Source organism: Kogia breviceps, chromosome X, assembly GCF_026419965.1.
Source record: "Kogia breviceps isolate mKogBre1 chromosome X, mKogBre1 haplotype 1, whole genome shotgun sequence".
Lineage (NCBI taxonomy): Eukaryota > Metazoa > Chordata > Mammalia > Artiodactyla > Physeteridae > Kogia > Kogia breviceps.
Genome location: NC_081330.1, coordinates 72,044,235 through 72,067,917, shown reverse-complemented (window position 1 = coordinate 72,067,917; position 23,683 = coordinate 72,044,235). Strand labels below are relative to the sequence as shown.

The following is a 23,683-nucleotide window of genomic DNA, read 5'->3' as shown; positions in this document are numbered from 1 at the left end:
AGAATGTGTATAAATCATTTAGAGCCAGCTGTCAGAGTCAGAGATTTCAAATGCAGGGTCTTTAATGATCATCTCACCTATTCCTATGTCTGCAACAGCAGTAAGTAACCCTGTTCTAGGCTAGAAGATTGGGGAAGAGCAGTGTCTTTGATCTCCTGTATTTTGAGGCTTATGTCAACCTAAGTGTCTCCTATTAGAGTTTTAAGCCATTTCCTTTTTAGTCTGCAGGCTAAGTAGCATTTGGTAACTTTATGGCATAGATCTTATTTTATGCTAAATAATTTCATTGTTACCCTGTGGGCTTAAAAAATCTCTCCAGTTTATGGGTCCCTGAATCAGACATAAGGCCTGACTGGTATAAAAGTGTTATGTAATTTTTCTATTGGTCACATTTCTTTAACCTAATATACTTACAGAAAGTAGTAAATGTAGTAATAGTGTTTGTTTTCTCTCATCACAACCCCAGGGTACCGGGTACAAGGTGAGTTGGGGATGGTGGGAGATAATGAGTTGGAATGAGTTTTCTGGGTTGCCTACTAGTAATCTGGGTGCTTGGAACTGTATCCCCTGCCATTGAGCCATGCTTAAGCCTAGAGTGGGTGTTGGCTGAATTTGAGGAAATATGCTCACAGTTACATGCCAAAGGGGTTTCTCTTCCTTGTTGCAGTGTCTGAGGATGGAGAAGGCATCATCTTGCCCTCCATCATTGCCCCTTCCTCTTTGGCCTCAGAGAAAGTGGACTTCAGTAGTTCCTCTGACTCAGAATCTGAGATGGGACCTCAGGAAGCAACACAGGCAGAATCTGAGGATGGAAAGCTGACCCTACCATTGGCTGGGATTATGCAGCATGATGCCACCAAACTGTTGCCGAGTGTCACAGAACTTTTCCCAGAATTTCGCCCTGGGAAGGTACTTTCTATGGAGAATGTCCACATTGCAAACCACTGCTCTCTTGTAGATAGTGAGTTGTGTTGTTAAGATACTGAATATGGAATTGGTAGAATCTAAAGGTTTCCTTTTTTAAAGTTTTGTGCATTCATAGTACATGTGATTTATATAGTTCTCATTAGAAATTGTCCTTTCTGTTTTAAAAGAACTAGTCCAAATTATTAAGGAACACTTTACTTTCTTGGCAGATGTTATAAATCTGAGTTCAGCATTTCTTGATCCCTCCCTCACAGTTGAGTAGAATCCTCAAGGGAGTTTCCAGACTCAGAGCTACTGTTTTCCTATCTGACATTGAGTCTCTGACATAGAAGCACGTTTTGTGTTCTAGGTGTTACGCTTCCTACGTCTTTTTGGACCAGGGAAGAATGTCCCATCTGTTTGGCGGAGCGCTCGGAGAAAGAGGAAGAAGAAGCACCGTGAACTAATACAGGAAGAGCAGATCCAGGAGGTGGAGTGCTCAGTAGAATCAGAAGTCAACCAGAAATCTTTGTGGAACTACGACTACGCTCCACCACCACCTCCAGAGCAGTGTCTCTCTGATGATGAAGTAGGCAAAGTAGAGATCTGGAATTAAGACCTAAGAGGGGAACAAATGAGTTCTCCCTAGCTTATGTCTATATTGAAAATAATACCTTAGCAGGCAGTGTCCTGTGCTTATTATCATTAAGTAATCACGATTTCAATCCCAGTGGCTGTCCTTTCCCTGTCGTAATAGAAAAGTATTGGGGGCAGGCAGATGGTGATACACTGATGAGTAGGAAAGTTGAATGATAGAGTATGCCATGATATACCTCCATTGCTTACATTCGAACTCCAGTCCTGTTCAAGAATCATCCTTATGGCTCCTCTAAGTTCCCTGCCTGCCTGTTAACTCCCTGTAGCCTTAGGGCATCTGGGATCAGGATATCTTCCTCCCCTTCTACTTTATTCTGTTATAGATCACAATGATGGCTCCTGTGGAGTCCAAGTTTTCCCAGTCAACTGGAGATACAGACAAAGTGACAGACACCAAACCAAGAGTGGCTGAGTGGCGTTATGGTCCTGCTAGACTGTGGTATGATATGCTGGGTGTTCCTGAAGATGGCAGTGGGTTTGACTATGGCTTCAAACTAAGAAAGATGGAACTTGAACCTGTGATGAAATGTAGAATGATGGAGGTAAGTAACACTGGTGTGTAAGAAAGGAATCACTGTGCCCAGAGCCCCATCAGTTTTACTTTACTTTTCAACTGGGGAGACACTGGGTAGGGTTTCCTTGGTGGGAGATTGAGGTGTCCAAGCCTTTTGTTTGGTGTGGTATATCACCCTGGCAACTTGGCCCCACTGCAAGGATTCTGTTTGTGAGATGAGTGCTGCGCCAGACTAGGAGTGGGAGGAGGCAGATACCCCTTTGTTATCAGGTTCTTCTCTCAAGTCAGGGACCACATTTGATGTATCTGTTGTGGCATTTGGAGTGGGAACTCTGACGAGTGACCATTCAGGGATTTGTTGTTCCTCTCCTACTTGTGTAGGACTTCAGGAAACTTGAGGAAAGCAGTGGCACTGATCTTCTGGCTGATGAAAACTTCCTGATGGTGACACAGCTGCATTGGGAGGATGATATCATCTGGGATGGGGAGGATGTCAAACACAAAGGGACAAAACCACAGCGTGCAAGCTTGGCAGGCTGGCTTCCTTCCAGCATGACTAGGAATGCCATGGCTTACAATGTTCAACAAGGTATGCATCTATACCCTCTGTGTCCAGCACAAACTGTCCTTTATCTCAGTCATCTTAAGTAGGCTTAGCTGTGATCTTGGCTGCTGAGGGACAGTGACATGTTTTGGATCTGAGCCCTGATTCTAGTCTGTAATGTTTTGTTTTACACTGTTAATGAGCTACGTTGGACTCTGATTTCTCATTAGAAAAATGTGAAAACTAGTTTGAAGTTAAAGATCTTTCTGAACTGTAACAGTGCTTTTATCTTTATAGTCTACTTTTGTTTCCAAAGGCCCTTTATCTTTATCTTTCTAGAATTTGCTTTTTTCCTCCTTAAATACACGTGGACACTCAAAAAAAGGTATGCTATGCTTAATGTAGAAAACTTTGAAGATACAGTACAGTGTCAAAAATCACTGGTAATCCTACCATCTAGAGACTATCAGCTTTAACTTTTTGGTGTATTTTTCTTTCAGTTTTCTGTCTTGGGTGTGTATGTAGCTGAGCTCATTCCTATAGGTACAATTTTACATGTTGTGCTTTTCACGTAATGTAATATTATTTTACATCATTTAAAGCTCTTCATAAAAATATTTAATGACATGGGAAACTCATTTTAAATGGAAAAAAAACAGATATGAAGTCACATATTTGATACCCTGTTTGCATAAGTGAAAAAGAAAAACACACTATAAAACAGAAAGTTTACTAAAAGGGAATATACTATGGGATTCACAGTGGTTCCTTCTAGTTTATAAGATGACAAACAGCTTCGCAGTTTTCTTTATACCTTTCCTGTATTTTCCAAATTTTCTTGAGTTAATCTGGATTTCTTTTATAATTCAGAGGAAAACCAAAAATGTCTTAAAGAAATCTTTTTTTTTCTTTTTCCTTCCCTTCTATCTAAACATTTTATTAGTTACATAGCAGTCATACATGGATGTTTTCATAATTTACCAATAATTATTGTATTTTAAATGTAATATATTTTACTATATTTATTGGTAGCATATTTTACCATATCATTTATTACCATAATTTATTTAATCAGTCTGTTATTAAACATTTAGCTGTTTAAATTTTGACTATTATAAAAAAACATTGCAGTGAACATTTTTGTCTGCAACATTTTTTTAAATACACTCTATCCACTAGATTCCTTTTCAGTAGCCACATGGGTAACTACTAGCATTTGCTCCTTTCCCCTTTGCTAGAGTTGAAGGGGGCATAAATGTTTTGTTTGTTATTGTTTCCTCATGTTTTGACTAGGTTTTGCAGCAACCTTGGATGATGACAAACCTTGGTACTCCATTTTTCCCATTGACAATGAAGAGCTAGTGTATGGACGCTGGGAGGACAATATCATTTGGGATGCTCAGGCCATGCCCCGGCTCTTGGAGCCTCCTGTTTTGACACTTGATCCCAATGATGAGAACCTCATTTTGGGTATGGTACTGGCTGGGTCAGTGTTTCTCCTCCATAATTGACAGCTTGCTCTGCTAATGTTGGGGGCAGGAGCAAATCAGAAGGGTTGGGAAGATCAAGACTAGAAGCTTCTTGATAGCAGTTTGAGACAGCAGAGTTGTGGCTGTCAGTTTCTAGTATTTGTGTATTGTTTAGGGAAAACTCATAAGGTAGGAATGTTGGAAAATAGTACCTTGGAGATGTCAGGAGTGTAGTTTGGTTAGAGTTGATTATGGACTAGAAGTGGTCTGGAGAAGGATGAGAAATCTGGTTAGGAATTGCAAAGGTGTCAGTAGGAAAGGTGAATCTTCAGGGATAACAACTCCAGGGTGACTTGTTTCCTCAGAAATTCCAGATGAAAAGGAAGAGGCTACTTCTAACTCCCCCTCCAAGGAGAGTAAGAAGGAATCATCTCTGAAGAAGAGTCGAATTCTGTTAGGGAAAACAGGAGTCATCAAGGAGGAACCACAGCAGGTCTGTGAAGGGAAAAGGGGTTTGGTGTTTAGAAGAACAAAAAAAGGTAATGGAGAAGGGTAGTCTGACTCAAGTTTGATGATCTATTATTAGAACATGTCTCAGCCAGAAGTGAAAGATCCATGGAATCTCTCCAATGATGAATATTACTACCCTAAGCAACAGGGTCTTCGAGGCACCTTTGGAGGAAATATTATCCAGGTAAAAGTAGCATTTTTTCTGTGGTGAATGGGAACCACTGCTTTCTTCTGATGGAGGGTATGGGTAAATCTTGCTTAGGCTGGAGTTTAATTTGAACCCTTACATTTCTGTCTTAGCACTCAATTCCTGCTGTGGAATTACGGCAGCCCTTCTTTCCCACCCACATGGGGCCCATTAAACTACGGCAGTTCCATCGCCCACCTCTGAAGAAGTACTCTTTTGGGGCACTATCTCAGCCAGGTCCCCACTCAGTCCAGCCCTTGCTAAAGCACATCAAAAAGAAGGCTAAGGTATGATTGAATCTTGGTTAGAAAAAAAACAGCTATAAAAGACATTGAAGTACAAATGGGGGAGATGGACTGGATATTAGATGATACTAGAAAATTATTTATTTTCTTAGATGTGATAGAATGTTATTGTGGTTATTTAGGAGAATGTCCTTATTCTTGGGAGATGCATGTGAAAATGCAGTGAAGTGCCATGATAACTGAAACTTTGAAAAACGGTTCAGCAAAATCTACTGAGAGATAGTTACAGATAAAACAAATATGGCAAAATATAAAGTTACATTAAGTGGTGGGATAATAGGTGTTCATAGTTTTGACTTTATGTTTGAAAATTTTTGTAATGAAATTGGAAAAAAAAAGGCAAGTAAAAGTTTTTGATGTCTCAGTGAACAACATCACTCTGTAATTATTGTCCTGTCAGTAGCTGTACTGTATTGTCTTTGTTCTCGGCAGATGAGAGAACAAGAGAGGCAAGCTTCAGGTGGTGGAGAGATGTTTTTCATGCGCACACCTCAGGACCTCACAGGCAAAGATGGAGATCTTATTCTTGCAGAATATAGTGAGGAAAATGGACCATTAATGATGCAGGTTGGCATGGCAACCAAGATTAAAAACTACTATAAGCGGGTGAGTCTGCTCAGAAAATCTTTGTTGTTAGTATAGCTGTAGTTAAATATCCAGTGATCATATGTGAACGTGTATTTTGTTATTTTATACTAGAAATTTATTGGGAGAAAGGAATGATATCCATTTTGCAGGTAGTACTATTAGTATAAAATGCTATGCTCATGAAATACTTTGTGTAGACTTATTGATTATATTCTGGGATAGTAACTGAGTCTGCTGCATTCCTTATAGAAACCTGGAAAAGATCCTGGAGCCCCAGATTGTAAATATGGAGAAACTGTTTACTGCCATACATCTCCTTTTCTAGGCTCACTCCATCCTGGACAATTACTGCAGGTGAGGAATTATTTCCTGTTGTAACTCTTTCCTAAGGAAATTGACAGATGAGGAGCTAGTCAGCCCAGAAAGGACCAATTCTAGTTGATTGAGATACTATTTATACATCAAGTATGGGAAAGAGCAATATAAACTAAAAATGATTATAATCCAAAAAATTTTTGCATCTTTTTATTGAAACTGGCTCCTTATGTTATTCAGTAAGTTAAATTTGAAATAGTTTTTTGAAAATACATAATGATAAGAAGTCTAGAAACATCTGGGTGGCATAGGGAGGTCAACCTGGGATTAATAATTTACTGTAGGGACTTCCCTGGTGGTCCAGTGGTTAAGACTTCACCTTCCAATGCAGGGGGTGCAGGTTCGGTCCCTGGTTGGGGAGCTAAGATCCCACATGCCTCGGGGCCAAAAAACCAAAACATAAAACAGAAGCAACATGGTAACAAATTCAATAAAGGCTTTAAAAATGGTCCACATTAAAAGAAAATCTTAAAAAAATTTACTATAGTTAATTTATGAATGTTTAATTTGTATGTGTAAGATGGGTATGTTTTGATTATATTAGTTGTGGTCATTTTGAGTATTGAATCACCCTGAACTGTGCTACTTACAGTCCCCAGCTGTAGTGAAATGGTTTTTCCCCCTCTTTGTTCTGATGATTATAGAGATGCTCTCTGGTAACCTAGCTTTTACATATTTTGTTAAGGGAAGGTACAGATGTCCACAAATGATGTGAGGAAATCTTTAGCACTCTTCTACCTTGTTTCCCCCCAACTCCCACCCCACTTCATTTCTCTTGGCAATCTTAACCATTTTATCTGCTCTTGTACCTACTTTATTCCATTGTTTCTATTGCTTATCCTCTTAAAGCATCTACAAAGCACATTTTTGTTTTATCCTTTACATCTGTAGTCCATTTCCCACCAGATTTTGAGTATCACCTTCATACTGTTCCTGGAGTTCCTATCCCTGTAACTTTCTATTGAGATTTTCTACCAGTCCATCCCCTTCTTTTGTGGCTACTTTTGTAGTCTCTCAGAGAGATCCTTTTTTACCTTCCCCTGTAGCTCTTTTTCACATTTAGCATTTTCTTTCCATACCTATCTATTGAAGATCCTCCCTCTTTCTACTTTTCTGATTTTTTTGAGAAGTCTTTCCTTAGAATCACAGGTTCTTGTGATAGTTGATCCTCATCTGGCTGCTACTTAAACAAGCTCAAATGTTTCTGTCCTGCATGTTTAGTCTGTCTTTTCTAGCACACTTTCTAATTCATTAGTTGTTTTTGTTGTTTTCTTTTTTTATTAATTTACTTAACAAATGTTTTGATCTCACATATTATGTCAAGGGCTATGCTAGGTCTAGGGCAGTAGTATGGTACTTGTTAGTTTATAAACTGATTTTCATATGCAGTCTTTATAGCAATCATGTGAGGTATAGGCGTTTTAAATATCTCTGTTTTATAGATGAGGTAAATTAAGCTCATAGATATTAAGTAATTTATGTGATATCATACAGTGAGTAGCAGAGCCAGTGTCATCTGAATCCAAATCCTGTAGTTTCCCCACTACTGACTCTTAAAAGTAGCCAGTGGGTAAAAAAATTATCTGTCTAATCCCATTTGATATTCCACGTTATAATTTGTTTACGTTATTCGATAGACCTTAGATGGCATAATGGGGATAGAGAACAAACAAGCTTGATTTTCCTTTCTCATTAGTTTACTAAATTTCCAGGGTTTCTCTGTATATAACTTTTGTGTTTTTATTTTTGTTAGGCATTTGAGAACAATCTTTTTCGTGCTCCAATTTATCTTCATAAGATGCCAGAAACTGACTTCCTTATCATTCGCACAAGACAAGGTTACTATATTCGGGAGTTAGTGGACATTTTTGTGGTTGGACAGCAGTGCCCCTTGTTTGAAGTCCCTGGGCCCAATTCCAAAAGGGCCAATACACATATTCGAGACTTTCTCCAGGTAAGAATGAGAGGATAGGGAGGGGGTCTGGGTGTACGTTAAAGGATATGTGGATTTGGGGGCACACCAGGAAAGATCAAAACACATAGGGGATTAGCAGGGGAAGGGGCCCAGGGGAGGACTTTTATCCTTACTTTGCCAAATTAAAAAAAAATTCGGTTTGTTGGGCAGGTTTTTATTTACCGCCTGTTCTGGAAGAGTAAAGATCGGCCACGGCGGATCCGAATGGAAGATATAAAAAAAGCCTTTCCATCCCATTCAGAAAGCAGCATCCGGAAGAGGCTAAAGCTCTGCGCTGACTTCAAACGCACAGGTTATCAGTTGTGACTGATTATATGTCATCTCTGCCTCTCTCCAAGAAAGGAATTAGGGCTTCCAGTTAAAAGGATAAACATACAGTTAATAAAATAGAAAAAAAATAATAAAGTCATCAAAAGGAGGTAGCAAATCTTCTAATTATGGAGGCTCTGATTACTATTTAATTTTTTTATTTTTTGCTATTTAATCTTGCCTGTCAGGAAATTCAGTGTGATTGTTGGATGTCTACATGAGATATAGGAAACCTAGCAGCAGGGCTTTTCTTTGCTGGACAGTCAGGCTAACTGTGGCTAGGCCTGATACCTTCTAGGACATTGCCTAGTTCAGTCTTGTTTTGCTATCCCTGTTGCTGTCAATGAAAGGGCCTTTGGAATTCAGAATGGTCTCATTTTCTCTATCTTTTCTAGGCATGGACTCAAACTGGTGGGTGCTGAAGTCTGATTTTCGTTTACCAACTGAGGAGGAGATCAGGGCTATGGTGTCTCCAGAGCAGTGCTGTGCTTATTACAGCATGATAGCTGCAGAGCAGCGGCTGAAGGTGAACACCTTCCTCTTAGGCACTACTTATGCCTATGGTTTTTTTTCAGAGAGATGAGGATGAAGACTTTTCTCACTGGCTTACAAATGGTGGTTACTAGATTATTACCAATTATTTATAAAGTCAAACTGTATGATGTACTCTGTGTACATCAGTTCTGGGGTACACTGCATTGTAGCTAAATACCAGTGGGAAGGCTTAGTGAGGGACTTAGGGCATGTTGTTTTGCTTTAAAAACGGTTGCTCATTCATTTGGGGGGTATTTTTTTGTTTTTGGTGGGTGGTGGTTTTAATCTCTGTTCTTTGTAAGACAGGTGTGTTAGCAGGGAAAGTACTTAGTTGTTTTCCATAGCCTTCCAGGTGGGCAGAGATGATGATGGTGCTGGACATGTGGTTTAGAGAAGCATCATGTCCTTACCAGGCCAAAATAGGAAAGATCTAGCTGGGGTGGGATAGCACAACTCTGTCCCACTGAGTTAATGAGCATCTCTATTCCGCTTCCTTATGGGCCTTAACTATCCACATGTATTAGCCTAAGGATGTAGAATGGTGATAAGTATGCCTAAGACTTTACAGAATCCATTCTCTATGCAAAATGGGCTTTGGTGTTCTGTACTTGGTATTCAGTGAAACTTGGGCTTTGTCTTACGTATGGATTTGTCCTCTTCCAGGATGCTGGCTATGGTGAGAAGTCCTTTTTTGCTCCAGAAGAGGAAAATGAGGAAGATTTCCAGATGAAGATTGATGATGAGGTACGGCTTTAATCTTTATTAGTACATCCCATTTATCCTTTTTTAAAAAAAACAGCTTTATTGAGATGATTGACATACAATAAACGGCACATGTTTAAAGTGTACTATTTGGTACGTTTTGTTTTATGTTTATACCTGTGAAATTGTCGTGACAAGATAATGAGTGTATCTGTCACCCCCACAAGTTTCTTTGTGCCTCTTTGAAATCCCTTTCTCTGCTCTCCTCCTTTCTCTCTACCCTCCCTGTCCCTTGACAACCACTGATGTGCTTCCTGTCACTATAGATTAGTTAGCACATTTTAGAATTTTAGATAAATGGAATCATACAGTTACATGTACTCTTTGTTTTTTAATTGTGGTAAAATACATGTAACACAAAATTTACCATGTTAACCTTTAAGTGTGTAGTCAGTAGTGTTAAGTACATTCACATTGTTATACAACCAATCTCCAGAACTCTTTTCATCTTGCAAAACTGAAACTCTATTACCCATTAAACAGTAATTCCCTGTTTTTCCCTCCCCCAGCCCCTGGCAACCACCATTTTACTTTCTGTCCCTATGAATTTTACTACTTTAGGTACTTCACCTAAGTGGAATCATACAGTATTTGTTTTTATATCACTGATTTATTTCATCTGGGATAATATTCTTAAGGTTCATTCAGCATGTATCAGAATTTCCTTTGCTTTTTTTTTAGAGAGAGTTTTTGTTTTGTTTTTTATTATCTTTGGCTGTGTTGGGTCTTTGTTGCTGCACGCGGGCTTTCTCTAGTTGTAGCGAGCGGGGGCTACTCTTTGTTGCAGAGCGCGGGCTTCTCATTGCGGTGGCTTCTCTTGTTGTGGAGCATGGCCTCTAAGCACGCGGACTTCAGTAGTTGTGGTGCATGGGCTCTAGAGCGCAGGCTCAGTGGTTGTGGTGCACGGGCTTAGTTGCTCCATGGCATGTGGGATTGTCCCGGACCAGGGCTCGAACCCGTGTCCCCTGTATTGGCAGGCAGATTCTTAACCACTGCACCACCAGGGAAGCCCTTCCTTCCTTTTTAAGGCTGAATAATATTCTGTGATATATATATATATACACACACACATATACCATGGAATACTATTTTGGTTATGCATTCATCCATTGATGGACATTTGCATTGTTTCCACCTCTTGGCTGTTGTGAATAGTGCTGCTATGAACATGGGTGTGCAAGTATCTCTTCAAGACCTTGCTTTCAATTCTTTTGCGTATATACCCAGAAATGGAATTACTGGATCATATGGTAATTTTATTTTTATCAGTAGTTTTTTGAGGAACCTCCATAATGTTTTTCAAAGCATCTGCACTGTTTTACATTTATATCAATGGTGTATAAGAGTTCCAACATCCCCACACTTTCATCAGCATTTGTTATTTACTGTTTTTTTGATAAGTAGTTATCTCAATGGGTGTGAGGTGGTATCTTAGTGTGGTTTTGATTTGCATTTCCCTGATGATTAGTGTCTTTTCATGTGCTTGTTGGCCGTTTGTATGCCTTATTTTGATAAATGTCTGTTCAAGCCCTTTGCCCATTTTTGAATTGGGTTGTTTGCTTTTTGTGGTTGAGTTGCAGGAGTTTATATATTCTGGGTGTTAACCTCTTTTCAGATATATGTTATGCAGATATTTTCTCCCATAGGTTGCTTTTCACTCGGTTGGTTGTGTCCTTTGTTACTGAGAAATTTTAAATTTTGATGTAGTCCAGTTTACCTAATTTTACTTTTGTCGCTTGTGCTTTTGGTTCCGTATCCAGGAGATCATTGCCAAATCCAGTGTCGGGAAGCTTTTCCCCGTCTTTTCTTCTAAGAGTTTTACATTGTTAGTTCTTACATTTCAGTGTTTGTCCCATTTTGAGTTAATTTTTGTATATGGTGTAAAGTAGAGGTCCACCTTCATTATTTTGTATGTGGGTATTCTGTTTTCCCAGCAGCATTTATTGAAAGTATAATTTTTTTTATTGTCTGTGTTCTTCACTCTAATTATGTTGAGATTCATCCAGGTGGTTGTGTGTATTAATAGTTTGTTCCTTTTATTGCTGCATAGTATACCACAGTATGGATGTACCACAGTTTGTTTAATCACCTGTCAAAGGGCATTTTGGTTGTTCCCAGTTTTTGGTTATTATGAATAAAGTGGCTTTAAATATCCTTGTATAAATCTTTTTATGGACATACATTTTTTTGGGGGGGTTAAATACCTAGAAGTGAAATTGCTGGGTTGTATGGTAACTGTTTTACCTTTGGAGGAACTGCCAGACTTTTCCACAGTGGCTGCACCATCTACATTCCTGCTAGCAGTGTATGAGGGTTCCAGTTTTCCAACATCCTTATCAACACTTGTTATTTTCTATTTATTATTATTACTATTATTATTATTGCCCGCCTATAGTATGAAGTGGTCTGTCATTGCAGTTTTAATTTGCATTTCCCTGATAGCTAAAGATGTTGAGCATCTTTCTATGTGCTTATTTGTCATCCTGTTATCTTCTTTGGTTTAGGGCCTGTATCTCTTTTGCCCATTTTTATTTTTAATTAGTTGTTTGTTTTCTTCTAAAGTTTTGAGAGTTCTTTATGTATTCTAGGTCCGAGTTCTTTATCAGGTATGTGATTTACAAAGATTTTTCTCCCAATCTGAGGCTTGTGTTTTAATTGTCTTAGCAGTGTCTTATGAAGATCTGAAGTCTAACTTGTAAATCTTCTCCTTTGTTGCTTGTGGTTTTGGTGTTGTATGTAAGATATTTTAATCTAACTCAGGGTTGCAAAGTTTTTTTCTTATATTTTTTCTAAAGGTTTTATTGTTTTAGATCTTATGGTTAGATTCATTTTGAGTTAATTTTTGTTTAGGGTGCAAAGTGTAGATTAAGGTTCATTTTTGTGCATATGAATGTCCAGTTATTCTAGTACCATTTGTCAAAAAATTAAATGATCTTTTAAAACAAAAATTTGGTCATATCATTCTCTTGCCCAAAGACTTCCTTTGGGTCCTCATTTCTTTTAGGAAGAAATCCTTAACATGATTCATAAGGCTCTACATGATTTTGGTCTTGTAATACAGCTCTCACCTCCTCTCATCTGTCACTGCCCATCTTATACTCTAAGCTCCAGACATACTGAAGTTCATTCAGTTCCCTTAATTTCTTTTTGCTGTCTTCTAGGATTTTGCAACTGCTATTCCTTCTGCCTAGAATGTTTTCTCTCCACTCCTCTGTCATCTGACCTTTATCTACAAGTTATATTCTCCTGGAAGCTTTCCCCGACTCTTGCCCTCACTCCCACCCTTCATTCAGATTGGATCACCATCCTTTCCTTGTGTACATACAGCACTTTTTACTTTCCTATCATGGCACTGATCATGCAGTATTGAGAAAGTAGTGCTTGACATGTGGTAGATATTCCATAAATATTTGTTAAATGAGTGAATGATTGTCAGGTCAGGCAGAGTGACCAAAGAAGCATTGTTGTACTATTCTTTTGAGGTTGGAGTTAACAATGAGTGGATGTCTAAGAATTTCCAAAATTAAAGATTCTGTTGAATGTCCTTCAAGATTGAATCTCGAGTAGAAAATTGCCCTCTTTCTAGCTAATAATATATACTCTTGACTGGTCTGTTTGGACAAGCACATTCCCCTTGTCTTAACTGCCTGATTATTTAATGGGGTCAATGAACACTATTCAGGGTCCCAGGAGAGGACAGGCCTTTTTGACCAAACCAGTGACAGAGGTAGAATACACTTTGATTTATTGCTACTGGGATTGGGGCCAGTTCTTTTGTAAAGCATGTTTATCATCTAATTGTGAGAGTCATTCTGAAGAAGACGTTTGAGCAATTGGGCAATCAAATGTGGTCATCAATCTAACTTAACTCTTTGAGCATCGTGAAGGTGGGGGCAACACTGTCTTTGAGAACTCTCAGTCAAACCCAAGGGATATGGGGCTGAAGGGGGTACCACTGTTCCACATATTCCTACTTATACTGACTGAGATCTTGGCCTCTACTATCATGATTTAAGTACCATAGGAAAGAACAGCAGGCTGAGTACTGGGCAGCTTTATGTAACTATTGATCTCTGTGGACAGTTTAAGAAAGTATCAAATTGTACATTATTGTAATTATTCCCACCTTCTAAGTATGGCTAGACATAGAGCAAATGTTTCCCACCACCCTTTGAATCTTTTTCTATACCTCAGGTTCGCACTGCTCCTTGGAACACCACAAGGGCCTTCATTGCTGCCATGAAGGGCAAGTGTCTCTTAGAGGTGACTGGGGTGGCAGATCCCACAGGGTGTGGTGAAGGATTCTCCTATGTGAAGATTCCAAACAAACCAACACAGCAGAAGGTGAGACTGTCTGAATTTCTAAAGGTTAAAAATCAAGGGAGGAAGAAATAGAGGTTAAGGAATGGAGATGAATGGATGGGGATCTGGAAAGCCATTAAAATGTTGACAGGATGACTTAAATGCCTACTATAAAGAGTTCAACTTACTAGTATTCTCTCTTGTTTTGTTTCTGAGGTAGGATGATAAGGAGCCTCAGCCAGTGAAGAAGACAGTGACAGGAACAGATGCAGACCTCCGTCGCCTTTCACTAAAAAATGCCAAGCAACTTCTACGTAAATTTGGCGTGCCTGAGGAAGAGGTGGGTGTGGAAGAAGAAGACTTACAGGCTCCTAGAGGCTTTGTATAGAGAGGGAAAAGCTTGGAGGCAGATGTTAGGAGCTAATCTGGAGAATTTTGTAGGGTAGGTTGTGGTAAACTGGATCTTAGATACTTTTTCAGGAGTTAGCTTTCCCAAAGCTTTCTGTTTAATCTGCTTTGGGCGATTTCATTGTTGTTGTGTTTTTTGTTTTTTGGGTTTTTTTTGTTTTTTTGGTCTAACTCTATAACCGTGTACCCTGGTTTGTCCTTTGAAATTCCTGAATGATTTGTGTGTGTGTGTGTCTCTTGTAGATAAAAAAGTTGTCCCGCTGGGAAGTGATCGATGTAGTACGCACAATGTCAACAGAACAGGCCCGCTCCGGAGAGGGGCCCATGAGTAAATTTGCCCGTGGATCAAGGTTTTCTGTGGCTGAGCATCAAGAGCGTTACAAAGAGGAATGTCAGCGCATCTTTGACCTGCAGAACAAGTGTGTTGTTTTAGTGCTGTAGAAAATCCAAGCTGGAAAGGGGAGGGGTCCCAGACATTATTTTACAGTGAAGAGAAGGTCACCTAATAAAGTGACTAGTGGTCAGGTATCTGAGATTTCAGGGTCGTGTCTATTCATAATACTGCTGGAGTACCTACTCCCTTCAAAGCAGCTTGGCAAAGGTTTTAAATGGCAAGAACTGCTAGGTTCCATGGCAAATTTTGTGGCCTACTCAGGCCTGGCAGCCATTATAGTGGTGATAGGCAACAGTAGGCTTAGTGGTTAGAGGATGGTAATGCCCTATTAAAAATGACCAATGTACTTTTTCCAGGAATTGTGAAAGAGTTGCAGTACTATTTCATATTTTGAACTTGCCTTGTGACTAAATTTCTGGGAAAACTTTGTAGAACTTCTCTGTTCAGGGTCCCATGTCTTAGTGGGTTTTTTTTTTCTTAATGGGTTTTGAATATTTCTTTTTTAAGGTTGATTTCTCAATTTCCTACTCTTGCCTAAACTAAAACTGTATTTCTTCAGTTGTTTTACACATTTATGTTTCCCTCTTCTTAACATTGATTTTTCTTTTTAGGGTTTTGTCATCAACTGAAATCTTATCAACTGACACAGATAGCAGCTCAGCTGAAGACAGTGACTTTGAGGAGATGGGAAAGAACATCGAGAACATGTTGCAGAATAAGAAAACCAGCTCTCAGCTGTCACGTGAGCGGGAGGAGCAGGAGCGGAAGGAACTGCAGCGGATGCTACTGGGTGAGGGTAGTGACTTCACAGACAGACAGACAAGAAAAAGAAAGATGGAGAAAGTGTAAATAACCACGCTAATAACTGAGGTAAAGCTGGAGGCAGAAGAAGTAGGGGATGAGTGTAGAAAAGCCTATAGATGAGGTAGAGAGATTCTGCAAACTGGACTCTAGGTTTATCTGTGGGGCACAAATTGAAGAGATGTTGCCAGTCCACTACTGCCTCTGTCCGTATTAGGCCTGGCCAAGCCAGGGCTATCAGTGCTATACATCAATTCAGTTTTCTGGGCATTCATCCTAGAGGGTAAGAGTTTTTGATACAGAGTCTGTGGATGAATTGGGGGGGTTGTTCATGAACCCTCTGAAATCACATGTACAATTCTGTGCACATGTGCCTTTTCTGAGAAGATCCATGGCTTTCAGAAGATTTTCAAAGGAGTCTTAGACCCTAAAAAGTTTAAAATCACCAACCCAAAATTGCATAAGTTGACGGTGGGGATGAGAAAGGCCTAAACTGGTTTGGGATTTGGTCACTGGGAATGAAAAGAGGAGAAAAATCAAAGGGACTTTAAGATTTCACTCTTGCTTGCTAGAAAGATGGTGGTACCATTGATTAAAGTAGTAAATTTCAGAAAAAGAAGCAGGTTTGAGAAGGAAAGGTTTAATATGTGGTGTTTGAGGTCCCCATGATACTCCCAGTATAGATGTCAAGCAGGCAATTGAAAACTTGGATGTAGATACTGAGAGAGAGGATAAAGGCTGAAGATGAAGGTTTAAATGACTATTTTCACTCACAGTAGTCTTTCCTTTGTTTCCTCTCTGTAAAAGCTTTGTGTAATTCTGTTGTTCTGGCTACTTTGTAAAGATGTGATAAAGCCTTTCCTCGAGTGTGGTCCTGGACCAGCAGTATCTACATCACATAGGAGCTTGTTAGAAATGCAGCATCTCAGGTCTCACCCCAAACCTACTGAATTAGAATCTGTATTTTAACAAGATCCTCAGATGATTCCTATTCATTCATATTAAAAGTTTGAGAAGCATACTCTAGGCCTTGAGACTCTGAATTTTTTCTGTGGTGCCATCTTTTTCGCTTGGGTGCTTTTCTATAATGTGACCATCAACTTCTTCCTGCTTGGACTTTCTTCTTGCGCTGTTGTTCAGAGGAATCAGAATACAGCTACTGCTCTTCTGTCCCCTATATAACAAACGTGTTTCTTTGAGATTCTTTCAGAACTTTCTGTACTTACAAAAATGAGAACACTGACAGTGGTAAAATGAAGTCAGGAAAGGACAACTCTGTGTATTCTTGGGGCTGGTGGTGACTGATGCTTTTTGTAGAAACATAGTTCTGTGGCATGTTGAGCTTCAGTGTCTCCACTTAACCCCAAGAAAATGGCCATTTGGGTGGTAGGGGGAATTTGTGGAAATCTTTTTCTGCCTTGCAGCAGCAGGCTCAGCAGCATCAGGAAACAATCACAGAGATGATGACACAGCTTCTGTGACTAGCCTTAACTCTTCTGCCACTGGCCGTTGTCTCAAGATTTATCGCACGTTTCGCGATGAAGAGGGGAAAGAATATGTTCGCTGTGAGACCGTCCGAAAGCCAGCTGTCATTGATGCCTATGTGCGTATACGGACCACAAAAGATGAGGAATTCATGTGAGTTTGACTCCCTCCCCACTTTCCAGTGTGTTAAGGAGAATGATAATGATGGGGAAGGGAGTGGGGGTGGATGCTTGAGTTTTTATATTTTTAATTTTTAAAAAATTTTTTGAATATTCTTTTTTTTCACACACACTGTATTTTATTTATTTATTTACTATTTAACATCTTTATTGGAGTATAATTGCTTTACAATGGTGTGTTAGTTTCTGCTTTACAACAAAGTGAATCAGTTATACATATACATTGTATTTTATTTTTACAAGAGATAAACTGACACTAAGCATTGTAAATGAATGACCACACAAAAGCAACAATGATTGCAATTACCAAACACAAAACACACTCATACTATGTCATAATATTGACATTCAGTCCAGTAATCCTCCACTGTAACAGCTCCTTTACTTTGCAGTGAAAATTGATTTGTATATTTTTTGCCTCTGAGTCCTTGTGGGATTTTTTTTGGGGGGATTTTCTTTTTATTCAAACAGAAAGTCACAAAAATTATAATCATCCTCATCAGTTCACTCAGTCCCATGTAATTAATTTTTTTCATCTTGATCTTTTTTTCAATATTTATTTATTTGTTTGTTTATTTATGGCTGCATTGTTTTTTTTAACCTCTTTATTGGAGTATAATTGCTTTACAATGGTGTGTTAGTTTCTGCTTTACAACAAAGTGAATCAGTTATACATATACATATGTTCCCATATCTCTTCCCTCTTGCGTCTCCCTCCCTCCCACCCTCCCGATCCCACCCCTCTAGGTGGTCACAAAGCACCGAGCTGATCTCCCTGTGCCATGTGGCTGCTTCCCACTAGCTATCCACACTACATTTGGTAGTGTATATATGTCCATGCCACTCTCTCACTTCGTCACAGTTTACCCTTCCCCCTCCCCATATCCTTAAGGCCTTGCTCTAGTAGGTCTGTGTTTTATTCCTGTCCTACTCCTAGGCTCTTCATGACATTTTTTTCTTAGATTTCATATATATGTGTTAGCATACGATATTTGTTTTTCTCCTTCTGACTTACTTCACTCTGTATGACAGACTCCTGAATGGATAAAGAAGATGTGGCACATATATACAATGCAATATTACTCAGCCATAAAATAAATGAAACTGAGTTACTTGTAGTGAGGTGGATGGACCTGCATTGGGTTTTTGTTGCTGCACGCAGGCTTTCTCTAGTTGTGGCGAGCAGGGCCTACTCTTCGTTGCAGTGCACGGGCTTCTCATTGTTGTGGCTTCTCTTGTTGCGGAGCTTGGGCTCTAGGCGCGCAGGCTTCAGTAGCTGTAGCACACGGGCTCAGTAGTTGTGGCTCGCGGGCTCTAGAGCTCAGGCTCAATAGTTGTGGCGCACAGGCTTAGTTGCTCCATGGCATGTGGGATCTTCCCAGGCCAGGACTTGAACCCGTGTCCCTTGCATTGGCAGGCAGACTCTTAACCACTGTGCCACCAGGGAAGCCCCATCTTGATCTTTTATTAGCGCTTTTATGAATTCATCAGTTTTCCGTTAGAGTTCTGAAAATGCTTATTCATTCAGTTCAGCAGTATAGTCAGTTACCAGAAACGTGTACTTGTCAGAGTCTTTTCCGTGAATTCCTTGAAGATGAAACCCTTTTATAGGAACACTTTTGCAAAAGCATCAGAGTATACCCAGAACTGTCTGTAAATGACAAAAGACTTAAAAATGACCACAGTTAAAGATTTGATCAAAGTTCATAATACTGCAATTGACAAGGAAATTTAGTTATTTCTGAGATATACATTTAAAAATAACTAGAATTATGAATTATAACATTATAACAGAACATATAAGATTTTTAGAAATTTCATGTAATGTCTGAAACATTTATATTAACATATTTCCGTACAAATAACCCAAAGAAAGTTTAGTATTAGTTGTTTTTTTTTTTTTTTTTTTTTTTTTTTTTTTTTTTTTGGTGTTACGCGGGCCTCTCACTGTTGTGGCCTCTCCCGTTGCGGGGCACAGGCTCCGGACGCGCAGGCTCAGCGGCCATGGCTCACGGGCCCAGCCGCTCCGCGGCATGTGGGATCTTCCCGTACCGGGGCACGAACCCGTATCCCCTGCATCGGCAGGCGGGCTCCCAACCACTGCGCCACCAGGGAAGCCCTAGTTGTTTTTTTTGTTTGTTTGTTTGTCTGTGTCTCAACTTCTGCCCTGCAAACCAGTTCATCTGTACCATTTTGCTAGGTTCCACATACAAGTGTTAATATACAATATTTGTCTTTCTCTTTCTGACTTACTTCACTCTGTATGACAGTCTCTAGATCCATTTATGTCTCAACAAATGACTCAATTTCATTCCTTTCTATGGCTGAGTAATATTCCATTGTATATATGTACCACAACTTCTTTATCCATTCATCTGTTGATAGGCATTTAGGTTGCTTCCATGACCTGGCTATTGTAAATAGTGCTGCAGTGAACATTGGGGTGCATGTGTCTTTTTGCATTATGGTTTTCTCTGGGTCTATGCCCAACAGTGGGATTGCTGGATCATATGGTAATTCTATTTTTCATTTTTTAAGGAACCTCCATACTGTTCTCCATAGTGGCTGTATCAGTTTACATTCCCAGCAACAGTGCAAGAGGGTTACCTTTTCTCCACAGGCTCTCCAGCATTTGTTGTTTGTAGATTTTCTGATGATGCCCATTCTAACTGGTGTGAGGTGATACCTCATTGTAGTTTTTTTGTTTGTTTGTTTGTTTGCTTTGCGGTAGGTGGGCCTCTCACTGTTGTGGCCTCTCCCGTTGCAGAGCACAGGCTCCGGACGTGCAGGCTCAGTGGCCATGGCTCACGGGCCCAGCCGCTCCGCGGCACGTGGGATCCTCCTGGACCAGGGCACGAACCTGTGTCCCCTGCATCGGCAGGCAGACTCTCAACCACTGCGCCACCAGGGAAGCCCCCTCATTGTAGTTTTGATTTGCATTTTTCTAATAATTAGTGATGTTGAGCAGCTTTTCATGTACTTCTTGGCCATCTGTATGTCTTCTTTGGAGAAATGTCTGTTTAGGTCTTCTGCCCATTTTTGGATTGGGATGTTTGTTTCTTTAATATTGAGCTGCGTGAGCTGTTTATATATTTTGGCGACTAATCCTTTGTCCGTTGACTCATTTGCAAATATTTTCTCCCATTCTGAGGGTTGTCTTTTCGTCTTGTTTATGGTTTCCTTTGCTGTGCAAAAGCTTGGAAGTTTCATTAGGTCCCATTTGTTTATTTTTGGTTTTATTTCCATTACTCTAGGAGGTGGATGTAAAAAGATCTTGCTGTGATTTATGTCAGTGTTCTTCCTATGTTTTCCTCTAAGAGATTTATAGTGTCCGGTCTTAGATTTAGGTCTCGAATCCATTTTGAGTTTATTTTTGTGTATGGTGTTAGGGAGTGTTCTAATTTCATTCTTTTACATGTAGCTGTCCAGTTTTCCCAGCACCACTTATTGAAGAGACTGTCTTTTCTCCATTGTATATCTTTGCGTCCTTTGTCATAGATTAGTTGACCATAGGTGCTTGGGTTTATCTCTGGGCTTTCTTTCTTGTTCCATTGATCTATGTTTCTATTTCTGTGCCAGTACCATATTGTCTTGATTACTGTAGCTTTGTAGTATAGTCTGAAGTCAGGGTGTCTGATTCCTCCAGCTCTGTTTTTTTCCCTCAAGATTGCTTTGGACATTTGGTGTGTTTTGTGTCTCCATACAAATTTTAAAATGATTTGTTCTAGTTCTGTAAAAAATGCCATAAGGATTGCGTTGAATCTGTAGATTGCTTTGGGTACTGTAGTCATTTTCACAATATTGATTCTGCCAATCCAAGAACATGGTATATTTCTCCATCTGTTGGTATCATCTTTAATTTCTTTCATCAGTGTCTTATAGTTTTGTGCATACAGGTGTTTTGTCTCCCTAGGTAGGTTTATTCCTACGTATTTTATTCTTTTTGTTGCAGTGGTAAATGGGAGTGTTTCCATACTTTCTCTTTCAGATTTTTGATCATTAGTGTATAGGAATGCAATAGATTTCTGTGCATTAATTTTGTATCCTGCTACTTTACCAAATTCATTGATTAGCTCTAGTAGTTTTCTGGTGGCATCTTTAGGATTCTCTATGTATAGCATCTGCAAACAGTGACAGTTTTACTTCTTCTTTTCCTATTTGTATTCCTTATATTTCTTTTTCTTCTCTGATTGCCGTAGCTAGGACTTCAAAACTATGTTGAATAATAGTGGTGAGAGTGGGCATGCTTGTCTTGTTCCTGATCTTAGAGGAAATGATTTCAGTTTTTCACCATTGAGAATGATGTTTGCTGTGGGTTTGTCGTATATGGCCTTTATTATGTTGAGGTAGGTTCCCTTTAAGCCCACTTTCTGGAGAGTTTTTATCATAAATGGGTGTTGAATTTTGTCAAAAGCTTTTTCTGCATCTATTGAGATGATCATATGGTTTTTATTCTTCAATTTGTTAATATGGTGTATCACATTGATTGATTTGCGTATATTGAAGAATCCTTGCATCCCTGGGATAAATCCCACTTGATCATGGTGTATGATCCTTCTAATGTGTTGTTGGATTCTGTTTGCTTGTATTTTGTTGGGGATTTTTGCATCTATATTCATCAGTGATATTGGTGTGTAATTTTCTTTTTTTTGGTAGTATCTTTGTCTGGTTTTGCTATCAGGGTGATGGTGGCCTCATAAAATGAGTTTGGGAGTGTTCCTTCCTCTGCAATTTTTTGAAGAGTTTGAGAAGAATGAGTGTTAGCTCTTCTCTAAATGGTTGATAGAATTCACCTGTGAAGCCATCTGGTCCTGAACTTTTGTTTGTTGGAAGATTTTTAATTACAGTTTCAATTTCAATGTTTGTGATTGGTCTGTTCATATTTTCTGTTTCTTCTTGGTTCAGTCTTGGAAGGTTATACCTTTCTAAGAATTTGTCCATTTCTTCCAAGTTGTCCATTTTATTGGCAGAGTTGCTTGTAGTAGTCTCTTAGGATGCTTTGTATTTCTGCGGTGTCTGTTGTAGCTTCTCCTTTTTCATTTCTAATTTTATTGATTTGAGTCCCCTCCCTCTTTTTCTTGATGAGTCTGGCTAATGGTTTATCAATTTTGTTTATCTTCTCAAAGAACCAGCTTTTAGTTTTATTGATCTTTGCTATTGTTTTCTTTGTTTCTATTTCATTTATTTCTGCTCTGATCTTTATGATTTCTTTCATTCTGCTAACTTTGGATTTTGTTTGTTCTTCTTTCTCTAGTTCCTTTAGGTGTAAGGTTAGACTGTTTACTTGAGATTTTTCTTGTTTCTTGAGGTAGGCTTGTATAGCTATAAACTTCCCTTTTAGAAGTGCTTTTGCTGCATCCTATAGGTTTTGGATCGTCGTGTTTTCACTGTCATTTGTCTCTAGGTATTTTTTGATTTCCTCTTTGATTTCTTCAGTGATCTCTTGGTTATTTAGTAATGTATTGTTTAGCCTCCATGTGTTTGTGTTTTTTACGTTTTTCCCCTGTAATTCATTTCTAATCTCATAGTGTTGTGGTCAGAAAAGATGCTTGATATGATTTCAATTTTCTTAAATTTACTGAGGCTTGATTTGTGACCCAAGATGTGATCTATCCTGGAGAATGTTCCGTGCGCACTTGAGAAGAAAGTGTAATCTGCTGTTTTTGGATGGAATGTCTTATAAATATCAATTAAATCTACCTGGTCTATTGTGTCATTTAAACCTTCTGTTTCTTTGTTTATTTTCATTTTGGTTGATCTGTCTATTGGTGTAAGTGAGGTGTTAAAGTCCCCCACTATTATTGTGTTACTGTCGATTTCCTCTTTTATAGCTATTAGCAGTTGCCTTATGTATTGAGGTGCTCCTATGTTGGGTGCATATATATTTATAATTGTTATGTCTTCTTCTTGGATTGATCCCTTGATCATTATGTACTGTTCTTCCTTGTCTCCTGTAACATTCTTTATTTTAAAGTCTATTTTTTTCTGATATGAGTTAGCTACTCCAGCTTTCTTTTGATTTCCATTTGCATGGAATATCTTTTTCCATCCCCTCACTTTCAGTCTGTATGTGTCCCTAGGTCTGAAGTGGGTCTCTTGTAGACAGCATATATATGGGTCTTGTTTTTGTATCCATTCAGCAAACCTGTGTCTTTTGGTTGGAGCATTTAATCCATTCACATTCAAGGTAATTATCAATATGTATGTTCCTATGACCATTTTCTTAATTGTTTTGGGTTTGTTTTTGTAGGTCCTTTTCTTCTCTTGTGTTTCCCACTTGGAGAAGTTCCTTTAGCATTTGTTGTAGAGCTTGTTTGGTGGTGCGGAATTCTCTTAGCTTTTGCTTGTCTGTAAAACTTTTGATTTCTCCATCGAATCTGCATGAGATCCTTGCTGTGTAGAGTAATCTTGGTTGTAGGTTCTTCCCTTTCATCACTTTAAGTATATCATGCCACTCCCTTCTGGCTTGTAGAGTTTCT

The 23,683-nt window shown here is 39.1% G+C and overlaps 1 protein-coding gene across 18 annotated transcripts in view; it reads left to right on the top strand.

The window, feature by feature from the left end:
* Positions 1 to 23,683, top strand: part of TAF1 (TATA-box binding protein associated factor 1) — an 84,616-nt gene that overhangs the window by 5,527 nt on the left and 55,406 nt on the right. For 10 of the 18 annotated variants that reach the window (XR_010838746.1, XR_010838747.1, XR_010838748.1 and 7 more), the window contains exons 5-23: positions 668 to 909; positions 1,277 to 1,495; positions 1,887 to 2,105; positions 2,459 to 2,666; positions 3,915 to 4,091; positions 4,456 to 4,583; positions 4,677 to 4,784; positions 4,901 to 5,074; positions 5,525 to 5,698; positions 5,930 to 6,034; positions 7,809 to 8,009; positions 8,181 to 8,322; positions 8,735 to 8,865; positions 9,537 to 9,617; positions 13,830 to 13,979; positions 14,158 to 14,277; positions 14,589 to 14,764; positions 15,351 to 15,529; positions 16,965 to 17,178. Coding sequence is in view for 15 of the 18 variants with exons in the window: in XM_067024070.1 (XP_066880171.1) it covers positions 668 to 909; positions 1,277 to 1,495; positions 1,887 to 2,105; positions 2,459 to 2,666; positions 3,915 to 4,091; positions 4,456 to 4,583; positions 4,677 to 4,784; positions 4,901 to 5,074; positions 5,525 to 5,698; positions 5,930 to 6,034; positions 7,809 to 8,009; positions 8,181 to 8,322; positions 8,735 to 8,865; positions 9,537 to 9,617; positions 13,830 to 13,979; positions 14,158 to 14,277; positions 14,589 to 14,764; positions 15,351 to 15,529; positions 16,965 to 17,178 (3,148 nt within the window). In the remaining 3 variants the exon portion in view is untranslated. The remainder of the gene's footprint in view (positions 1 to 667; positions 910 to 1,276; positions 1,496 to 1,886; positions 2,106 to 2,458; positions 2,667 to 3,914; positions 4,092 to 4,455; positions 4,584 to 4,676; positions 4,785 to 4,900; positions 5,075 to 5,524; positions 5,699 to 5,929; positions 6,035 to 7,808; positions 8,010 to 8,180; positions 8,323 to 8,734; positions 8,866 to 9,536; positions 9,618 to 13,829; positions 13,980 to 14,157; positions 14,278 to 14,588; positions 14,765 to 15,350; positions 15,530 to 16,964; positions 17,179 to 23,683) is intronic. The other 8 variants (XM_067024072.1, XM_067024069.1, XM_059050358.2 and 5 more) reach the window with 4 other exon arrangements.